At 47.7% G+C, this 23,212-nt stretch overlaps 1 protein-coding gene across 1 annotated transcript in view; it reads right to left on the reverse strand.

Moving 5' to 3' along the window:
• Nucleotides 1–23,212, reverse strand: part of COL22A1 (collagen type XXII alpha 1 chain) — a 224,960-nt gene that overhangs the window by 19,833 nt on the left and 181,915 nt on the right. The window contains exons 46-51 of the mRNA XM_018058603.1: nt 23,120–23,173; nt 14,198–14,251; nt 11,849–11,902; nt 10,038–10,091; nt 6,683–6,736; nt 3,074–3,127 (exon numbers count right to left, since the gene is read on the reverse strand). Coding sequence (XP_017914092.1) covers nt 3,074–3,127; nt 6,683–6,736; nt 10,038–10,091; nt 11,849–11,902; nt 14,198–14,251; nt 23,120–23,173 — 324 coding nt within the window. The remainder of the gene's footprint in view (nt 1–3,073; nt 3,128–6,682; nt 6,737–10,037; nt 10,092–11,848; nt 11,903–14,197; nt 14,252–23,119; nt 23,174–23,212) is intronic.

Genomic DNA, 23,212 nt, shown 5'->3' on the forward strand with positions numbered 1-23,212 from the left:
AAGGATGCTCTCCTCACCCCAACAGCAGTGCCGGTGACAGGTGGGCCTGCAACTGACTCATCCCGACCCCATCCCATCTCCTCCTAACGCTACACAAGCAACTGGGACACTCTGCTGTTCAAGGGTCTTCCCTCCCAGCAGTCTTGTACGACCCTGGATAGAATAGAGCAATAAATACAGGCCCGTGGGTGCTAAAGTCCAGATAAAAGTGGTGAGGGTAGGGGAGGGTTGCGGAGCAGGGCAAGTGGGTGAAAGGCCACGGGGGTTGATGGGGAAACGGGCAGGGCACAGGAGGGCACACCCACCCCCAAACCCTCCCTCATTTCCACAGCTTATCAACCTTGAGGGTCAGATGGGGTCCAAGAGGGGGCACAGGAGAGACAGAAGAGCATCCGTGGATTTAAAGTGAGAATTACAGGGAGAAGGAGGACGGGGCACCAAGCTCTGATTTCTAAATCGGTTTCTTCTCTGTCCCAGCTCCTCAAAGTCTAGCCGTGTGGTCTTGGGGGTCATCCCCTCCCCTGGATCTGTTTGTCAGCTGTACACTCAGGACCATCTCTCCTCCACAGGGCCTTTGACAGAGGGGATATGGGCCTAGCCTGGCCCCGGCCCCACAGTCAAGTGGGACGCCCAGCACTGGCCCAAGCTGTAGCAGGAAAAGGGCAACTGCCAGCCACTGCCGAGGGTGTTCTATGTACCAGCACAGCCAGTGCTTCACACAGCCGTGTCACTGAGTCCTCCCTGTAACCCATGAAGGAGACACTTCTGTTCTCCCGCAGGCAACACTCCAAGGCACGGAGAGGTCAAGGGACCTGCTCAGGGTCAAACAGCTGGGCTTATAATGCAGGTAATTTGGCTCCAGGGAAGCCGAACTTCATCCTACGCTATAATTCATGCTCAAATGTCTCCTATTAAAAATAATGCAATGGGCAACACTTAACAGCTGCCTGTCTACCCATCTGTGTATCTATCCATGCATCCGCCATCCATCTCTCCACTGTGTCCCCAGTGCACAAGAATTTAAAGGTCCAGGTCAAAGTGGAAAGCAACCAGCCACCACCCGCAGCCAGTGCTGCAGCTTCTGGACCCCTACCCTGGGCTCCCCTGGAGGGGCTCCTGTCACTCTGTCCATCAGCCTCTGCTCACAGAGAGGGCAGTGCTCAGACTCTGAGGGTGCAGGAGCCCCAGAGCATGGGAGTCCAGGTCCACTGGAGCTATACTCCCTTCAAGCAGTTGAAGGGGAGATAAACAGCCTGGCCTTCGGTCCTTTGGCAGCGGTGGGAGTGGGCAGGCAGCTGTGCTGCTCACGCGCTCTCAGCCGGTCTCCAAGGGAGTGGACCTGGCGTGCACGCTGGTGCCCGCTGGACCGTCCTCTCACCGGCTGCCGGCAGCTCTCCACTCCTGGCTACACCTCCTCACTCAGCGCCTGCTCCTGGGGTCTGTTCCCCATGCCTGACCCCGTCCCACATCCTGGGCTCCCGGTCTGCTTGGAGGACATCTCTGACACCACCCATCCTCTGCCAGTTTCCTCTGGAGCAGCTCAGAGTGATAAACATCAGGACGGCCACCCTGAGACCCCAGAAGGAGCTGCTGGTGAGCTCTGGACTGCCTGCTGTGGGGGCACTTGGGGGGAGTCGCTGAGCACCCTCTGCTCCCAGCAGAGCCGGCCCTGTCTCCCGTGGACAGACTCGGCCAGTGGTGACCCAGAGCAGGCCTGGTCCCCTATCCATCTACGGCCAGCGCCTGGCACAAACCTTTCTGCATGAAGACCGAGGGCCTCACACAGGTTTCCTGTGCTGTCAGTGACAGCCTCTCGGGATAGTACGTGCTGCATGCGTGCTTAGCCACTCAGTCATGTTCGACTTCTTGCTACTCTTGGGACTGTAGCCCGCCAGGCTCCTCTGTCCGTAGGATTTCCCAGGCAAGAATACTGGAGTGGGCTGCCATTTCCTCCTCCAGGGGATCTTCCCGACCCTGGGATCGGCCCCTATCTCCCATATCTCCTGCATTGCTACTTCCTGCAAACAAGCTGCCTGCCTGCTCTGCGGTACTGAACACGGGTCAGCCTTCAGGGTGTAGGTCCTGACTGCTTCCTTTACCAGCTGGGTTGCCTCAGCTATCCTATTTAACCTCCCTGTGCCTCAGTTTCCTCATCTGGACCAATAATGGTGCCCACGCCCCACAGGGGTTTTCTGGGGGCTACACCGCAAAATATAATGGAGTGCTCGGTACTCCCAGCCCTCAGCGTGCCCGCAGCAGCTGTCGGCCACAGTGGCGACATTTGTCCTTCTCTCTTCCTGGCCAGGACCTCAGCCTGGCTACCTGCCCCTTGCCCACTGGGGCTGCTTTGCAGGGCATCAGCCTTCAGCGGCTCAGATGAGCTTTGCACTCTGCTCGCTGCCCTGGGCTCTCTTTTTTCCTCTCAGCAATGAATCCTGCTTTCAGCATCTGGCGGAGTAAAAAGTGATAATGAAGATGCTTCTGGGGAGTCACATAAGACGCAAAATGAATCATAGTAGTTATGACCAGACAAATCAACTGGAACACAAACCTCACTGTGGAGATTTTTATGTAACTCCACTTAGCGATTCTATAGGCTGCACGGTTCTAACCTCACCAGGAGTTAAAACCATGGCAGTTGGGAAAAGTAACTCACTAAATCGATTAACAGTTAAAGAAGCCTGATGCGTTTAACCAGTTTCTCACCTCATCTGATTCTTCAGCAACTCCAGTGAGTGGCTACTATTATTCTCGTTTTGTCTGAAATGAGACTGAAGCCTGGGGCAGGCTCTGACTCACGCCAGATCACAAGCCTGCATGGAGTGGAGCCAGAACCCAAAGCCAGCTCCTTTTTCTGGGGGTGGTTGCAACTTTGGCATAAAATATTTTAATTTAATTTTATCAATAAGCAAAGTTAAAAATGATAATACCCTGCTGGACTCTTGGGGAAAGAAAATGAAGACATGCATGGAAGAGAACTTTCACCGTGCCTGGGTCCCGGAAGCTCCGGACACACAGTGGCCGTTTAGGCTGCTCTGACATGTAAGTGATAAGAAACTACAGAGTCCCTTACCTGCTCTCCGGGGGGCCCTGGTTTTCCATCTCTGCCCTCTTTGCCTTCTTCTCCCTGCAAGAGAAATTCAAACCAGTTATCTGGCTGCAGACGCCCAGAGGGAGGGAAGGACAGACTTTTATTTTTTTGCCGGGTGTACATGCGGCCGACAGAACCGGCTGCGCATCCAGGTTTACTCCCCAGCACCACCATTCCGACTTGGATCCTCTGTTGGGCAGCGCCTGGCGCACAGCGGAAAAGCAGTACATTGCACTGGCATCACTTTTTATTGCTATGGATGGAGAGAAGCCCCTCCTGGACATTCTCTAACTTAGGACACTACAGGCTCATCTCCAGGCCTCCTGTGTTGACGACAGCGACGGGGGGTGAGGATGCGGCTTCTGATGAGGGTGACAAGGACCCCGAGGACTCAAGGAACTCCTGGAACTTGAGAGGGGCACTGAGAATGGCAGCCAGGGCCACGTCTGGGCGTAGGAAGGCCACCAACATGTCACATTTCATTCCATGAAATCAAGCTACGACTCCCACCTGCTCCCCACCCCCTACCAGCCCACCCGCTGCTCTCAATCAAGACACCGTTAGCCTCACATTTCTCTAAGAGACTATGAGGTTGCAGGACTCTCTGCAGATCAGGACAATGATACATCACACAGGCTCAGGCTCCAATCCGGGGCTACCGAGACTGGGCGGGTTCCAGGGAAAGAAAGCAGCAGGCAGCAGGGCCGAGGGAACCGGAGTCACAGCGGGCAAGGTTAGAGCTCGCTTGCACCAACAATGCACGTGATCTTGGGTGAACTGCTGACATTCTCAGCTCTGAGCGGCCCCTCTCCTAAACAGAGGTGACAAACCCGCCTGGCAGAGTCACGAGGGGGCTCAGAATCAGTGCTGCCCCCTGAGATGCTTAACCAACCAGCGACGGCAAACGACACCAGCAGCGAAGCTGCTCCCGCGCTGACAGGTGCGCAGGAAATCACGCAGCGCCCCTCATCAGCACTGCAATGTCAGTGCCCGGGCTCCAGGGGGAAGCACTGCAGATGGTAAGTTAAGTTTACTGACCATCCGGGCCACTGGCCAGTGCTCCATGTGCATCCGTAACCCATAACGATCCGGCTCCTGGCATAACCACGGTAACGCCAGGTAAGCCAGCTGGGCAGGCCCGAGGCCAGGCAGTGTTGGTCCTTTCCTCAATTAAGAGTTAACTCCAGAAACTGCTTCTCCCCCTGCACAGAGTGGTGGGGAGGAGCGTCAAGAGACCCACGGACGGCAGAGAAAGCCCGTGGAAGAGGGTGAGACCAGCACAGCAAGGAGAGTGGCCGGGACTGGAGGCTGGAGACCTGGGCATTAACCGAGGAGTGGGGCTGCGGCGAGGACTACGCAGGTTAACATGCGGAGAGCACTTTGCCCACAGCCCGCCCTGCGGTTAGCACCAGGCACACAGAAACTATTATGACTCCTATCGCCCAGGCAGAAGGGAGAGGAAGAGTTTCCTAGACAAGGATGACTCGTTAGAGGAAGGCAGAGTAATGTAGAGTGGCTGGGAGGAAGAGCCATGGAGTGAGAATGGATTTTACAGGGACAGAATTGAAGAGACAGGAAGAAATGGGGCTCAACTCACGAGGTGCCATGCAGGTCAAAATCTTGGCTTCTATCTGTTGATAACCATGAGCAGATGAGTTTTGCACGGGAAGGGAAGAGGGAGGCAAGAGAGGAGGAAGAAGGAATTCTTCTAAATCACAGAATCACATCTAAGGTCATTTCTTTCCTCTCTAGTTACCCTAGGACTTTGATGGTAAGGGTTTGGCACAAAATTCAAACTAGGATCTTCTCTCCTTACCTTTACAATGGCTGGAATGAAATCAAACATTCCCTAGTTGCTCTGACACACTAGGCCACATGGTTGCAGTTTATACCAACAGAGGTTTCACATCCCAGCCTGTCTTTTAAGATATGTGCACCCTGGACAGGGGGCTTAATCTCTGGGGTGGCGTGGCCTCTGTGAGGGCTACTGGCTATGTCCAGGAAATGCCTCCTTGACCAATGGGGGCGTTTATCAGACATTCAAGGAGGAAGGGCTCCATAAAAACCATTCATTCACGCATATATTTACTTCAGTAATATTTTCCATGTGCTCAGCACATGTAGGGAGCAAAAAAAACTTGGTGTCATAGAATCCACAGCCCAGAACATAACCCAGTGACTCCAGCCACTCTTGTTTTATGTCCCCAGATCTAGCAACTAGTAGGTGCCTAATTAGAGTGTGTTGGATAATCAAGTCAATTAACAATGGGGGAGGTGGTCACAGATCAAACCATGACATAAAGATGTGATACCTGCTGAGACAGACACTTAAGAAAAAAGGAAAGAGACTAAGCCTACCCTGGCCTGAGGGTCAGAGGGCACTTCTGGAGAGTGATGCCTGGGCTGAGATGGGAAAGATCAAAGGCATTGACTAGTGCAAGAGGCGACAGAGGGCATTCGCGGGGGACACAAACACATGTGCAAAGGCCCTGTGGCCTGGAGAAGAGAGGGTGCAGAGTGTTTAGGGACCCAAAAGAAAGCCAGTACATGGCCAGCACAGCTGGAACAAAAGGACACGTGGTGGAGGGCGGTGGGTGGGGCCTGTGGCCAGGAGCGGCGCCAGGAGCAGGCACACTCCAGGCCTGGAGCACACGAGGACGCATTCTCAATGAGAAGGCAGCAGGCAGCCTCCTTGGACCTGCCTTATTACTAACATACTGGAGACTCTGACCCTATTGAGAAATATATTGGGTTGGCCAAGAGGTTTGTTCTGGTTTTCCCATAAGATGTTGCAGAAAAACCCAAACGAACATTTTGGCCAACCCGATATTAAACTGAAAAGTCCAGAACAGCAAGCTTCCTGGGTGGCTCAGATGGTAAAGAATCTGCCTGTAATGCAGGAGACAGGGGTTCAATCCCTGGGTTGAGAAGATCCCCTGGAGAAGGGAATGGCAACCCACTCCAGCATTCTTATCTGGAGAATCTCATGGACAGAGGAGCCTGGCAGGCTACAGTCCATGGGGTCACAGAGAGTTGGACACGATTGAGTGACTTTCACTTCACTTCACTTCAATTTTGCAGTATGTTTCAAGAATCTTAGATATTATTACACTCTGACAAGTAGACTTTTGGGCACCATCCTACACAAGTAAGGAAAGTGCTATGCATGTAAAATAATCTATTGTAGATTTTTAAAATAGTTTTATAAAGTTTATCAGGCAACAAAGAATAATCATATATATTTTGATACATTTATTGGGTAGAGTGTATGTAAAATTTATGAGCGTTTAATACCAGTGTGGAAAATATAAAATGTTTATATTATCACAAACCATTATCAGAGTTATGTGTGTGTGTGTGTGTAGAGAGAGAGATGAAAATTGTATCTACATAAGTAAATAACAACAAATATATACATAGAGAAAGAATGAGATTAAGACTGGCTTTGCTTAGTGATTTTTTTTTTTCTAATTTTCTATTGTACCAAAAAGTCCCCTAGTAAACACGCTTTGCTTTAACAATGGTGGAATATCATTTTCTTGGCATAATTTTGAAGTAGAGAAATTTGATTTAAAATAAAAAGCCACTTACTGGGATGCCGGGTAATCCAGACGGGCCTTGGGGGCCAGGAGGACCTTCTTTCCCCTAAAAGATCCAAAACACAGAACACCATTAAATTTCTTGGGCTGGCTTTTCTGGAGGTGAGTGATCTCACGCAGAATCGCCTTCGTGGTCTGGAAGGAGTCCTCATCCACCTTGTTCCTTTCCAGGAGCTGCTTCTCTGCAGGGCAGGGAGGGCAGAATCACACAGCTGGTGTGAAGACTCCCTCTGGCCTTATTACATAGACTCAGGGGGAATTAGGACTTGGAAGGCACAGTGGGAAGAGGCTTAGGGGGTCCATGAGGCCTGGGTCCAGATCCAACTCTGCGTTCTGTCCCCAAATAGCCCGCGTCTCAGGAGTCTGCCTCACAGCACAGACACAGAACCTGCAGGGCTTCTGCACACAGGACGCAGGACAAGAAAAGAACTGACGGGGGACACACACAGCAGATGGTTTTGTTACTGCTGCCCTCTGAGCCAGAGGTTCCCCAACTTTTTACCATCCATGGCGGCGTTTAGTATCCCTTTTCCTCTATGAAATCGACTTTGAAGGATTGTGTTTACCAAGCTGCCTTAATTAATACTTCCTTTCCATTTTAGTCACCAGAAACACACTCCACAGGCAACCAGATGGGGTAATCAGTGTTACCATTTTTATCCCAGTGGGCTCATTTATATCACCCTGTGTCTCTACCATGAGTATTTCAGAAGCCCTGATAACTTCCGAATCTCCTGTCGTTTTCTCCTTCGCAGTAGACACTGACGTCAGGTTTTACACTCTAATCCACATTCCACATTTGGAATTGACAACCACTTGTAAGCATTTCTGTAAACTTATGTTGCATGACATTTGAGATTAGCCAGAGACACTGTCACTTACACCAACGTAAAATAATCACAAAGCAAACGAAAAAATGTCATCCTCTCCCTGCATCACAACACCTGCAAACACATTAACAAATAAAGTGGGTTTTTTGTCAACTTGGGCCAAATATTCGATCACATGAGGTATTTTTAAATAGCGATAACAGAGCTATTATTATTATAACAGATAATTATTATTGTTATCTGTTATTACCTGTTATAATAATAATTTTTATTATTAACAGGTGCTTATTATTCCAGAGGTCCTACTATGTAAACACTAGGAGTCTAGGACAAGAGTCACCAAGCTCTGGCTCTCAGCTCGTTTGCACAACGTTTCATCAGAACACAGTCTCACCCACTAGTCTACACACAGTCTGTGGCTGATTTCATCTTACGATGGCAGAAGTGATTATCTGCACCAGAGACCATATGGCCCCCAAGACTAAAATATTCACTGTTCAGGGTATTTTTGCTCCAATCAGGTGAGCTGAAGACTCAATAGGGAGTCAGTATGGTTGTTCCTAAGCCTGTTTTCATGACTTGTTGCATGCTATAGAAATTATGCAATTTAATTTTTCATCAGATCACCCAATTTAGATGGAAAGAAGAAAAACCATGATCATTTCATGCAAATTAAGATGTTGAAAATACTTGATAAAGGTGAGACACTCACTGTCTAAACAGATAGCTGATAGCTGTACCATCAGAAGAATCTATAAAAGATTAGCAAAAAATCCTACTAGGATCCTACATTCAAACTGCTTCACAGGTGTTGCTAGATATTCAAACTACTTTTTAAAAAAACAACAAATAGTAAATGGGTGGATGTTCTTTCTATAACATAATAACAAGAGACTCTATTCAAGGGAACAGAAATAAAAATGAGGGCCTTCCCTCTGTGTCAAAAAAACTGGCAAGTGGTTTATATGTTTTAATTCAAAATGCAATACGAATGTTTTAGATTTCTCTCCCTGTGTAAATTCTTTGTTTAATTTTATTTCTGTTTTTTAACTACCAATACTCATTGCTTGTGCCAAGAAAACTTCAGCTGTTTTGTGGTTTGATGTTTATGTTTAAATATGAGGACAGTGGACAGCTTCAAGCACAGGCGTAATTTGCAAGGACAGAATCAATGTCTTATTTAATGTCGTTTAATTCCTAGGAATGTGAGGATTTACATCTGCGCCCCAAATCTTATTTTCCTCGGGCAAACAGTAAGTTAGTTTTTATCAGGGCAATCTTTTTCTGTCTGAGAATCAATTAAAAGCTGCCTGTAGTATGGTTCACATTTTATTCAGCCTGGAACTTCTAGGTGGGCTGCTTCTAAAGGATCAGCCAGATGATAATCATAAAAAGAACCACGTGGCTCTTACTTTTTAATCTTGGCATCCCCCTACCCCTAACCCACCATCCCACACAAGGGGTGAGCGTGGAGTTAACAGAAAGAATGCCGAAATGGAAATTTTCAAACTGGCTTCACTCCTAACTTGGATATTAATTTTCTGAATGACCTTGGATGAGTGACCTTACCCCGCCTGCTTTGTCTTCTCATCTGAGGAAAAGGAGTTCTCCTGGCTGACCCCTAAAGTATTCCTGGCACCAGACTGCAGGGATACCAGGGCAGGGCTGACCTGCTTACTAGCAATAGCCCTACCTGGAACACGACCCTGAGGTTTCCCTAGAGTGGGGTCTGCACCTGGCCCTGACACTTCCTCACTGCCCCTGAGCTGGTGGCATTTCTCTGATGCCCACTTTCCTTGTCCATAAAATAGAGACAATGATTCCTATTGATAAGAGGCCATCAGACGAGATAAGAGGTTTTAGGGGACTGTAAATCCCTTTAAGAGACTATGCATGTAGTGACTACAAACACAATGCCTGCTAAAGTAATGTTCACCTTTGCTCTGTGGTGCTGAAGCCAAGAATGGTCCCACAGCTTCACGCAATGAATTTAATGCTGGTTTTTGAGATAAAAGTCTCAGGTTCCAACCAAATCGACCTGTGTGCTTTTAGGATCTGCAACTTCTGTTTTCGCTCTTAAATTCACTCTCATTTCACTCAGGGCTTTCTGAACAGCTGAGTCACAGGGGCTACTCCTGCCTGACATGCCGCTCATACCACAGGCTCAGGATGGAGCAGCTCCAGGCTTTCTAGTCTCCTGTGCCTGTTCCAAGTGGAAACCACACCAGAAAGGACTAGAGAGATGGGGCTAAACCTTGAGCCAGTGTGAACTAGTTGTAAACTGAATTTTGGAACAGCTGATGGCCAGGTCATTTCATCCAAACCTGTCATTTACAGGCTGGGTAACCAGGGTCCTAACAGAAAGCAACTCCTCCTGCGGTCGACTAGTAGTCATTCGACCCTTGGAACGTGGGCCACGGGAGTCAGGGAGGATCAGGGCAGGGCTAGCAAACACCTGAAGTTCTGGGAAGTTCCAAACACATGCTGAAGGCAGATCCTGTCCATTGAGGAACTTACTGGGGGTCCTTGGATTCCTGGTGGTCCGGCAGCTCCTGCTATTCCGTCTGCTCCCTGAGGAAGGTAAACCAGAAAGCCAGTTGGTCGTGTATCTGAATGGAAGTCATCGGCACCTCTTCTTTGGGCATGAGGCAATGCACAGAATTGGCACCCTACACCCCTTCGCAGCTGCCTGAACTGGGAGTATTTCAGAGGTACTCTGCCTCTCCCATCAGGCTGCGATAGCCTCTGGGAACACAAAGATGCTGGGAGGACGGCAGGACAGGCCAAAGCACTCACCGGCCAGTTATCCATAGGCAAGAGGAATAAACAGCCTCCCCTCAGAGAGGACATTTTCAGCTAATATCAGGGAACACTTTGGGACACAAGGCAAGAAATATACAACTGGACGTATAATATCTTCCAGGGAGCTAAAGAAGATGACTGTATCAACCCAGGGATGAAGAATGCAAGGGAAGAAGCGTTCCACAGAGGTGAGGAAGTGGTGTGAAGCGAGCCCCAGACACTCTTCTGCCCCAGGGCTCCTGGGCAAGCCGTTCCCTCTGCCTGTAGTCGAAACCGGCACGTGTCAGAGCTCAGATCCCGCCCTCCTCATTGTAGCTCAGGCACCAGGTCCTCAGTGAGATATTTCCCAACTTCCAGATTCAAAACTGCAAGCCCCTGCTCCTCACCGCCCCTTTTCTGTTTATATTTTCTCCAGCTTTTATGTTCACCTGACCTCCTAGTGTTTATCACTGTGTTTATTGGGAACTAACGTGGTGCCTTGGAGATAGCAGACACTCAACAGTTCTTCAATAAATGAATGAATGAGGAGCCGGGCTGGCTGGGTGATAAAGGCAGAGGCTCTTTAGATTAATGAACGCATTGCTGCTTACTGGCTCTGAGGGAATGGTACAAGACCTCTAAGCTGTCCTCGCCCATAGAAGGTAGGCAGTGACACTGCCCGAGCCACAAGGGGGTGAGGAGCAAGTGAGGCAATGTTCCACAACGTGCGTAGCACAGAATCGAGGGCACCAGTTAGGAGAGCACCCTCTCAGAGCCAGACTTCCTGGGTCCATGTCCCGGGTCCCCACTGAGAGCTGTATGGCCCCAGGGAAGTTATTTTATTCCTCTGCCATCTCAGTTCCTTTGTAAAATGGAGAAAAAGAAAAAGAGAGCACTCATTTAATTTGAGTAAGGTATAAATACAAAGAGTTAACCTGTACCAGGCACATATGAAGAGACTCCTAGAGGGTTTTCCGTTATCGTAGGTCTGGTGACAATAGCCTTTTTCTGTGCCTGTCTGGTGGCCAACCCAAACCAGGAACACTGCAGGGAGTAACTAAACACGGGATAACCAGTAAGCAAGCTCTCACAGGACTTTATTTATACTGTTCAGCATCTTTATTCAGTCGTTTCACATACATTTATTGGGTGCCTATATTGGCCCAGGTGCAGGCAAAGTCTCAGGAATACAGAAGCGGCCACATCATGACTCATTCGTGAACTGGGTGCTTCTTATGACAGTGGTTGCCCCTCGGATGTCCCTTCTCCCTTCAGGCCAACGCCTTTTCCCATGATCTATACTACTCCTATCTTGATCAGTTTTTCTTTTTGCTGATCGTCGGATGTCACCAAATCCAGTAACACAGGCAAATAGAGTGTAAAGAAATTTCCTACATGAAATTATACATTTTGAAACAACCAGATGTTCATGAAACTAAATGATAGCAACCTGATCAATTCCCTACAAGGTTGTTCACAAATATGGCCACCACAGTGCATACCAATGGCAAGGTCAGAAGAGGAAGGCATTCCGAGTAATTACTTACTGGTGGTCCGGGGTCCCCTGGGGGGCCCATGAAACCAGGAACTCCGGGATGACCCTAGGAAAACACAAGACGATTATTTTAAATGATTCCCCAAAGGCTTTTTACTTTGTGCAACTACAGATTTCAGATAACAAGCCAGAAGCCATCTCCTAACTCTGATAACAATTCTGGATATATGTGTGTGTGTGTGTGTATACATAAATCTACATATTTATATTTATATCAAAAGGTGGCTGAGGGAGTGTCTAGCAATCTACCCTGGAACTGGATTTACTTCAAAAGAATATGAGGAAGAAGTCTACAGATGAAAACAAGAGTGGCTATAGAGCTGAAAGATGCTGGGACCAGGTGAGAAGTCCAAGGGGGTGCTTTTTATTACACTCTCTTATTTTCTTAATGGGGTTTCTCCAATGGCTCAGTGAGAAAAGAATCCACCTGGAAAAGAATCTGCCTGCAATGCAGGAGACACAGGAGATGCGGGTTTAATCCCTGGGCCAGAGAAGACCCCCTGGAGGAAGCAACGGCAGCCCACTCCAATACTCTCACCCGAAAAGATCCCAAGGACAGAGGAACCTGGCAGGCTGCTTGTAGTCCACAGGGTCACAAAAAGTCGGGGATGACAGAGAGACTAAGCACAGTTTTTGTTTAATGTAAATTTATTTATTTTAATTGGAGGCTAATTACAATATTGTATTGGTTTTGCCATACATCAACATGAAGCACGTTTTTTAAAAATATGTATTTATTTCCTTGGCTGCTGTGTGTCTCAGTTATGGCATGTGGGACCCTCAGCTGGGGCGTGTGGGGTCCAGCTCCCCAACCAGGGATGGAACCCAGGTGTCCACGTTGGGAGCATGGAGTCCCACCCAGCTGGCCACCAGGGACGTCTCGACACACTTATTTTGATATGTTTGAAGTATCCCATAAGAAAAACTTAAAAGCAAGTAAATGCATATACACAATTTATACCCACAATGGAAATCGCTCAATTAACTGAATTATGGCATCTCTGAGAATATTACAATTATTTTAAGAAAGAGAGTCATGCCTCTGTGTAGAAGGGAGTCTATGTGTATTACAGAATGAGCTAAACCGGTTATGGTGCAGAGCATAGCACCTCAGCGTTCATGCAGTACAGCAAAGTTAGCAAACCAAGCTAACCGCCATGAAAGAAACGGCTTCCCTGCCCTCCGCCTTCACCTCCTTCCACAGGAAAACGCAAGCCGCAACGTTCGGTCTAGAGAGCACTGCTGTTGAAAACTATTGAGAGTAATCCAAACACGGTTTGTTTTTCAGGACAGAAACATTTTTGCTGAGTACGTCATCCAATGCAGCGCTCATCTCCCCGCCCCTCGGGTCTCTGCCCCCAAGCCTCACCTGCCGCTGAGGGTCTGTGGGGTCAGGGATTTGCCCACCGCTCAACCTGAACCTCAGGGCCTGGGGTGAGGCCTGGCGTGGAGCGGGTTTACCATGAAGAGATGGATGAAGACTTAGAAGGAAAGGCAGGGGCATGTGGAGAGAGGACAGGAGAAAGAAAGGGGGGAAAGGGTGGCAGAAGCAACGCACAAGCAGAGCGGTCGGTCTAAAGGCAGAAAGGCTGCTGCTGCTCTGGCCGCGCAATGATGGGGGACAGTGCTCAGACCAGCAGGAAGAGCACCACATCGTCATGGGGACCATTTTACAAGGCGTTTGGAGAAGTGGTCCAGCAGGGATGGATCGGCTCTCACAGGGGAGAGGCATACGGCAGAAGTGGAGGGCTGCTGCTGCTGCTGCTAAGTCGCTTCAGTCGTGTCTGACTCTGTGCGACCCCATAGACGGCAGCCCACCAGGCTCCTCCGTCTCTGGGATTCTCCAGGCCAGAACACTGGAGTGGGTTGCCATTTCCTTCTCCAATGCATGAAAGTGAAAAGTGAAAGTGAAGTCGCTCAGTCGTGTCCGACTCAGCGACCCCATGGACTGCAGCCTACCAGGCTCCTCCATCCATGGGATTTTCCAGGCAAGAGCACTGGAGTGGGGTGCCATTGCCTTCAGGGAAGAATGCAGCATTGTGCATTCGGTAAAGAATGACTACTGTTTCAGCGAGCGAGAAGCGCTAAAGGTAAGTGAGCACAAAATTTTTAAATATATATTTAAAAAAAAAAAAAAAGGTAGGCTCCTCAGATGATTGGGAACGGGGAGTGTGACAATGAACCAAGGTGGAAACTACGAAATCCTGATTAAAAAAAAAAATCCACCGGAGACAAAGAAGAGACAGGAAAAGATTTCCGAAATGGTGGAGTGAAAATTACTTAGGAAAAAAACAGTGCTGCTTCTTCAGGGTGAACAGTTTCTCACAAAATAAGCTCTCACCTGGTCACCTTTCTGTCCAGTCTCACCATCTGCACCATGTTCTCCTTTGCTCCCCTTAGGAGAAAAAAAGAAAGAAAATTACAGAAAATCTTGCCAGAGCTCCTTTGCAAAAGAAAAATTCTGTGTTGCCTTCATTCACTCATTCTTCATCAGTTTCTCATCAGGTTTGTGCTGGGGGCCCAAACAGGTACATGACCTGGAGAAGGTCATTTAAAGCCCAAGTTGTGGGGCTTTTTTAATCTACAAAATGAAGAGAATAATGATTGCCCACCCCATGAAAAGCTGGGAGAATGAAATCAAATAATACATGGGAAATACTTAGCATGGAGCTCAAAATACAGTAAGAGCGATAATTATCTTTACTATTCTGTACTGGAAGGATTCCAATACTGATTTTGTCGTTTACTAACTGTGTGTCACTGGTCAAGGTGTTTCAACTCTTCTGCTTCCTACTTAAAAAACGGGAATGGTAACAGTAGACTCTTTGTCATGGGGTTGCTGTGAGGAAGAAATGAGTTAAAATCCATAAAGCGCCTAGACCAGTGGTGGCCTCAGGGCTCTCACCAGTCTTGCCCTGGCACCACGGCCATTATCACCATCGTCACTGCTGCCGCCACTGCGGCATCACCATCACAGCCACGATCCTCCTCACCTTACCAATCCTCACCATCAGCATCACCACCACCACCGACCCTGTCATCTTTCCCCTGGCACCGTCACTATCATCCTTCTCTCCCTCCTCCTCACCCGTCACCATGATCAGTGCCCGCGCCACTACCATCCTCATCCTCTCCATCAGCTATGCCATCATCATCTTCACTGCCGTCACCACCTCCGTCACTCACTACTAGCACCTCTCTCCCCCTCCTCCTGCACATCACCATCATCTCCATTATCACGGTCACCAAGACACAGCATACAACCTACCAAAAATAGTGTTACACACTAATCCGGAAAGTACCGTTCAAAGGTTCCGATCTCTCTTAACTGTCACCTACTTAGGCTTACCAGGTTAACAAGTGCATTCCAGTAAAATGTTATTAAACAAAAAACACTGTAGCTCCTTTGAAAGAATGCATTATGCACTAAAACTGTTGGCAATTAATCAGTCTTGGCTGTGGTTCCAGGCCTGTTTTCCCTTACCTTTGCATCCTTGAAAGATCGTGTTCCTTCTTTGCCCTGTTTGTTCATTCAGTCGATGAAGGAGCAGAGGTGGTGGGTGGCAGGCCTGTCTCTGAGGGTCCTTCCAGACTCCCAAATCCTGCAATTCTCTCACTGAAACATCACGCCCAGCCCTCTTCCATCCGGACACTGTACCACACCAACAGTTCGTCAATGACCATAACTACCCAATAACACCCTAGCCTCCTCTCTGTGGTATATTGGGAGGGTTAGGTGTTCCAGCGTCTGTAAAGTGCCAAATGCTTTTGTGTACAGGGGAAAAAATAGGTTCAGAGGGGAAGAACATTTGTTGCAACATTTTTGCATTTAATTATGTCTATTCTTTTTTGGACTTCCCTGGTAGCTCAGATAGTAAAGAGTTTGTCTACAATGCGGGAGACCTGGGTTCAATCCCTGGGTCGGGAAGATTCCCTGGAGAAGGAAACAGCAACCCACTCCAGTACTCTTGCCTAGAAAAATCCCATGGACGGAGGAGCGTTGGTGCAGGCTACTGTCCATGGGGTCGCAAAGAGTCGGGCACGACTGAGCGACCTTACTTCACTTACTTCATGTCTATTCTTTTAAGATCTATAAAGCCAGCACACTGTCTGCAGGCCACTTCGTAATCTCACACTGTTTCTCCAACATGAAGGATGACTGCCTTAAAAGTAAATGGTTTCCTCTCAATTCCCAGTCCTCAGTCTGGGCTTCGAGTGGTTCCAACCCTCATCCCACAACAACTAAAATGTCAGCAGCTCAAGGATCTCCACAGTTGTCCTTGTCTCCTCCACCGCAGCTGGGGATCAAAGCACACACTGCCACCCCCAAGCCTGACTCACTTCCTTCCAAAAAAGAGGGCTGACATTTACAGAGCCCCTGCTCAGCTGGGCACTCTGCCAGAGTCCACATGAGGTCCCACTTCATGCATTTCTTTGTTTATATCCTGAGCTGATGCAAAACAGCATTCGATATGTCCACATCATCCCATTCAGCCAGGAAAACTACCCAGTGAGGTAGGGGGTTATTATCAGAGCATAAAGATAAGAGTCCTGAGGACCAGAGAGGTTAAGTCATTCACCTGAGGTCACACAGCTGAAAAAAATAATAATATTTGTCACCTAATCCAGATCTGTGTCCAAACTGTCTCCTCCTGATCAAGTTAATTTCCTGGTTATTTTTTTAGGTCACGATGCTTTGTCCCGCTGGTCTCATAATGTCAAGAGCACTCGATTTTTAGTCTGGAAGCCTGACTGATTACGCTAACCATGTTCTCGGAACCTTTTAACGCACCAAGAATATAGCCATCAAGAAAAAACAGATTAGAAACAAAAAATAAACCAAGCAACAAGCTGCCATCCTGGATTCTGCATTCCAGGAACTTTACTAGTTTATTACTTTGCAAACTTAGCTTTCTGCGGTAGATGTTCACTGAGGATGCAATGAAAGGGCTTCGCTTTTCCTGTTGGAAAGGACAGAAGAAACTCGCACCACAAGCCCTTACATCAGAGCACTGACTTTAGAAAACGTCACACTGTGAGTTCTTTCTCTGTCTCTTGGAAATGGATATCAGCCCTTTTCAAAGGTCAGTAAGCCTTTTGCCGGTTCTGGGACCCAGGAATGGCCTTCCTAGGTGGTACAGTGGTAAAGAATCTGCCTGCAAGTGCAGGGGACATGGGTTTGATTCCTGGGTTGGGAAGATGCCCTGGAGAAGGAAATGGTAACCCACTTCAGTATTCTCACCTGGGAAGACCCAGGGACAGAGGAGCCTGGTGAGCTATAATCCATGGGGTCATGGAAGAGTCAGAAACAATTTCGCGACTAAACAACAACAAAAAGGACCCAGGAAAATATTTCTCGAGGATCTGGGAACATCTCTTTGAAATGTAATCAGCAAGGGAAATAAAGCCCCATCAGCCAGATGCTGTAGGAAACTAGGAGCCTAACTTCTGGGTCCATTTTTCCAAGCTGCAGAACTACCTCCAGGCAAAAAGATGAAAGCAGTTTGTTTTTATTTTGTTTGAAGCTAATTCACTAAAGCAGACCATTAGTCCAATTACCAGGTGAATCAGGCTGAACATGACAAACAGTGCTATGTGGTCCTTTTATGTGAGGACTAATTACTATTCACCTTGAGGACACATACATCATCAGTCATAGCTGCTTGACCATAGAAAAGGTGAGATTCCTTTGTCTTTACAAGCTCTTGGCAGAATTGCCTGCGGTACCTATAATATTCTGGTTTAATGCTTGTGCAAAAAAAATAATTATTTCAGTTCTACCTTCTGGTTTGGGAGAAGATTCTGTTTGGTTTTTAAATATATTTCCCCCATGCCATCATGTACTAAGTACATAATACAACAATTATTTAGAGGTTATATTCATAGCAGAGGCTGCTCTAAGGATGTTAGCTTTTGTGAATCCATCAAGCAGATAATTCTCTCTAGGATTTTACAAATTTTTGAGAGCATGGCCTAAATTTTCTCAAATTAGTAAGCTTCTGCTATTCTCAGAAATTTTGTCCCTGAAAATTTGTGTGCTGTTTCTCTGCTTAGAAGCCTTTCCCCAAGAATGCCTGTCAATGCAAGTAAAATCCTACTTCTTGGGACTTCCCTGGTGGTTCAGTGGTTAAGAATCCACCTTGCAACGCAGGGGAATCAGGTTCGATCCCTGGCCAGGGAACTAAGATCCCACATGCCGAGGGGCAACTAAGTTAGACTGCCACAACTACTGAGCCTGCACACCACAACTCTGAGAGTCTGTATGCCGCAACGAAAGGTCCCACACAACACAGCGGGATCCTAATGCCGCAACTAAGACCTGAATAAATAAATGTTAAAAAAAAAATCCTACCTCCTCCTCCAGGTAGCCTTCACTGGTGACCTCTGCCCCGTGGCATTATTTTCCTTAAAATCATTTAACTCTTCTCCTGGCAATCTGTCATAGTTGTTATTAACTCAAAAGGAGGAACGGTAAGGAGGACCATCCACAGTTACATGCATCCAGGACTTCCTACCTATGTGCTGGGCACCATGCCTGGCGCTTTGTAAATGTTTCCTTGTTTAATCCTCTGGGAGATGAACCATGCAGTCCTACTTTTACAGATGAGGGACCCCAGCTTCAGAAAAGTCCTGGTTCCCCAAGTCTTATGATCAGTCATTGCAATTCACGCAGCTAATAAGAGGCAGAACCAGGCTGGGGAACCACTGACCACTCACTGCTCCCGATGGCCTTGGCCCCAGTCTGATTTTGCTTAGAGTCATCACCTTCTAGATCTTTCTTCTCCAACACATCAAGCCCTAGAAGACATGGCCCATATCCGACCTAACACTATTCCTCCTGACTTGGAAGGGAGCTGTTTAAGGGCATGCCTGGTGGGACTCTCTCAGGACTGAGGCAGCTGTGGATGAATAGAGACTTCTGAGGAGAGCATGGACTAAATGGCTCTGGGTTGTCTTCTGGGAAGAATGGGATTCCAGGGCCTTTTCTGGCAGTTCTAATAACAGCAAAAGAGGTTTTATCTCCGCCTCCCGGAATTGTTCAGAACCTCCAATGAGGTCTTCTACTCACCTAGCAAGCCCAGTGCCTGCAGTTCCCACCACATGATGTGTGGACATGTGGACAAAAAGAAAACCATGTTTTTCACGAAGGATAGAATAATCAGCATTTCCAAACTCAAAGGGGCTTTTACATCTGACTCATTAGAAAGTCATGGTCTGATGACAATCTCGCTTCTTCTTCCTCTGCATGGATGGTGATCATAATGGGAGCCACTGTTTTCAGCTTCCTCCCCTTATTCAGTATCTTACGCAGTCTGAAAGCTTCAGAATGAAGCTCTGGAGCTGACGGTGTCATTTACCTCCCCAGACCCAAGATCCAAAGACAGCAGCTGCAAATAAGCAGGAAAAATCTCGGGAAGCCTGAGTCCCCAGATGTTGGATCACAGTCACAAACAGTCAAACCTTCCTGATGAAGCCTGTGACCAGTGAATTCCTAGAGCCTCTGGTTATAAAAGGACACTAACAATGACCACAAATACTCCACTGTGGGCAGCGTTTTCAATTTACAAATTAATCATGAGGTCCGCAAGTCTGACAGAGATCCTGTTTGATAAGCCAAGTTCAAGAGAAAGGAAATGAAACAGCCCTCTGTTCTGTTTTCTAGAGAGAGGCATGGGTTGAACAAAGAGCACAGAGACAAGCTTGAGTTTGGAGCCAAAAACCAAGGCAAGCCTGTGGGTCCCCAGGCACGATAAACCAGTCAATATCAAAGGAAATCAATGCTGAGTATTCATTGGAAAGACCTATACTGGTGCTCCAGTATTTTGGTCACCGGATGCAAACAGCTGACTCATTGGAAAAGTCCCTGATCCTGGGAAAGACTGAGGGCAGAAGGAGAAGAGCAGGTTAGAGGATAAGATGGCTGGATGGCATCACTGACGCAATGGACTTGATCTTGGGCAAGCTCCAGGATATGGTGAGGGACAGGAAGGCCTGCCATGCTACAGTCCATGGGGTCACAAAGAGCTGGACATGACTGGGTGACTGACCAAGTGCGATTCATCTTCCCAGCCACAGTTGGTAAGAAAGGGAAAGCTATTAAGAGTCAGTGCCAGAGGCAGTGAATCAATAGATAGAAGCTTTGAGTCTCCTTGGGCGCTTTCCTTGGTGCTGGTGTTGGTGATAGCACTACTGGGTTTAGTCACTAAGTTGTGTCCAACTCATGGGATCCCGTAGACTGCAGCCCGCCAGGCTCCTCCTCTATCCATGGGATACGCCAGACAAGAATACTGGAGTGGGTCGCCATTTCCTTTTCCAGGGGATCTTCCCAACCCAGGAATCAAACCTGCATCTCCTGCTTTGCAGATGGAGTCTTTACTGCTGAGCCAGCAGGAAGCCCCTCCTGGAGGTGTAACAGCATACTAACCAGTGGGGGTCTGGGACCTGGACTTCAGGGATTCTCTTTGACCTACTAGTTTTGTAGTGGTTTTGTAATATTGGCATTTAATCTTGCTAAACCTTAGTTTTCTAATACGTAAAGTAGAACACTATCTCCACCTCCAAGAATGATGCTCACCACCATAGGAGATGACATTATAAAGCAGGTAATCTGGTCTTTGGTCCTTAATACACTAGGTATGATGTCTCCTGCAGCTCCCTGAGATCTCACTGTGTAGGGTGACCCTGAGAACAAGGCCACCACAGACTCCCAAGTAGAGAAACAAAACACCCTGTCTTTCAGAAGCAGCACTGATTTCTGTTCTTTTCCTGCATGGAAGCTTTCTTTGACTTTCTCTGACTCTGAAAAGGAACAAACCCTCCCTTGAAGGGAATTATAAAAGAACAAAGGCAGAGTCATTGTCCCAAGACACCAGCCCTTCAGGAGTGGTTGGGCTGATCGAGAAAACAATTCCTCCTTAGTGGAGGGAACGCCTTATCTGTTTAATTGATCTGCTTTCCTTTCTCTGAATAAAGGTTATCACGGGGCAGAGGTAGAACCCAGAAGCTGGCAAGCTGGCAGCAAAGGTCGCGTACTGAGAATGAGCTGAAATGACCCACCTGCAGAATCCTTCAAGCAAGGAGTTTAGCCACCACTTACGACCTCAGAAAAGAAGGGGAATCTCAGGAAATGGCACAGAGGATGCTCAGCTGTGCCGGTGTCTCCTAGCCTAACACTTTCCCAGGGCAGAACCTCCAGTTCTATCTACGCTGAGACCTGATGTCTTCAGTTCCCAAAGCAGGAGTCTTGGTCAAAAGCCTATACAACTTCAGAGTCTCTGCACAACAAACACCAGTTCTCTTAACCTGCCAGCCGGGGCCTGGGACACCTGGCTGTTTTCCATCCTGATGCCCCACAGGCTCCCAGCTGGTGTCACATCTCAGTATTTTTGTTTGCCTCCTTACCTTTTAATAGCAAATATAATGGCCCCAACCCCATCTTTCAGGGCTGTGCCTAGGGTGAGGCAAGTGAGCACTCACCTGGGGGCCCCATAAACCTCAGATCAGAGATAAAGAATATGTCAATGACATATTTTTAAAAGTCAAAATTAATGGAAAATGAAGAATTTCATCACCTATCCAGTATAAATCTATATCCCTTCCTACTTGAGAACTTCTGAATATGTCTGTATTTAAGTTAGAAAATCGTACTATATGTTTTAAGTGGTAAATTTTTTAAGTGATTAAAAATATTTTTCTTTTCTACTAAAAAATTTATGCAAAATAATGCAAGATGAACAAAATATGAAAATAGAAATAAACACAGGGCTCCGAAGGGGCAGAAATTGCCATGAGACAAGGGGACACGATTGAGCACTATCAGGAAAACGAGGGTCTCACGTAGGCTGGGTCTCATCTTGACTTAACATTTTGGTATTTTATTCCTCATGGATCTACTTCATTCATTGTAAACATTTCACAATACTGCATCAGAGTCTCATTTAGCTTGGTTACACCTTCCGCCCAGGTCCTCACCTCAGTCTTGGCCCAGGCACTGACGGAGGGCTTACAACGTGCCAGGCGCAGGTGGGAGCATCGTTGAGCAGTCGTCAGGGCCAGAAGCCCGGAGGGTCTCTGCCCTCACAGCCCCTCGTTCACCAGGAGGAACAGGAAGGGCCGGGAGGCAAGAAGCCAGCCCAGGGCTGCTGCTGAGACCGGATTCCCACGCCAAGGGTCTTGCTCCTGTGGTCTCTCTCCCACTGACGATTGCATGCTGCAACCCCCGTCAGAGGAGCCATACCGAGTCCCAGAGAAGCACAGCGACATAGTGGCACATGCGTCCCTGAACGCTGGGGTAGAGCGATGTGCCCATGCCAGCCTCCGAGCTCTGTGAACCTACAGAGTCATGCTGCCTGTTCCAGACAGGTGTCTCGTCATTCACAGCACAGTGAATGATGCCCACTGCGTTTCTATAGCACTTTCCTAATAACACTCTTTTTTTAACTTACTTTTTATTGAACGATAATTGCTTTGCAGAATTTTCCTGTCTTCTGTCAAACCTCGACATGAATCAGCCATCGGTATACATATATCCCCTCCCTTTTGAACCTCCCTCCCATCTCCCTTCCCATCCCACCCCTCTAGGTTGATACAGAGCCCCTGTTGGAGTTTCCCGAGCCATTCAGCAAATTCCCATTGGCTATCTATGTTACATATGGTAACGTAAGTTCCCATTTACTCTCTCCATACATCTAAAAATACGGAACGCTTCACGACCTTGCGTGTCTTCCTTACGCAGGGGCCATACTAACCTTCTCTGTATCATTCCGATTTTGGTGTACGTGCTGCTGAAGCAAGCACCCTACTAATCCTTTTATCGAGTGTTAAGTTCTTTTTCTGTATGATATGTTCAACTCTCACTTCTCTCTGCAGTTGTTTTTATTCACATCATTAGTGGTTGGAGAAACTGAGGCCCAGAGAGGTTAAAGATTTTGCCTAAGGTCACACAGCAACAATGACTCAACTCAAATTCAGAGTTATTTGACCCCAAAGTTCACATCACAACCATCACTACACATTCCTATCCAGTAGCTCATCTGTACTTCCAACCACTAGGGTATTTGTAGATGAGCAATCTGAGACTCAACAAGTTCAAGGGCCCATTCCCAAGGTCACTGAGACAGCCGGAGCAAAGGAGAGACCTTGAATGTGGGTTTTCTGATTTTAAAACCATGATCCCGTTACACTGGGCATCACTCTTCCTCAAACTTAGGCTAACCAGTGAGATGAGAACAGATACACGTGAGTTTTATGACGGTTCACTGACCTGTGGTCCAGCTATTCCTGGGGGCCCTGGGAGGCCTCTGGGTCCAGCATCCCCCTGCAGCAGGAACAGGGAGAAATAAAAGAAAAAACAGCA

This window comes from Capra hircus, chromosome 14, assembly GCF_001704415.2.
Source record: "Capra hircus breed San Clemente chromosome 14, ASM170441v1, whole genome shotgun sequence".
NCBI classification, from domain to species: Eukaryota; Metazoa; Chordata; class Mammalia; order Artiodactyla; family Bovidae; genus Capra; species Capra hircus.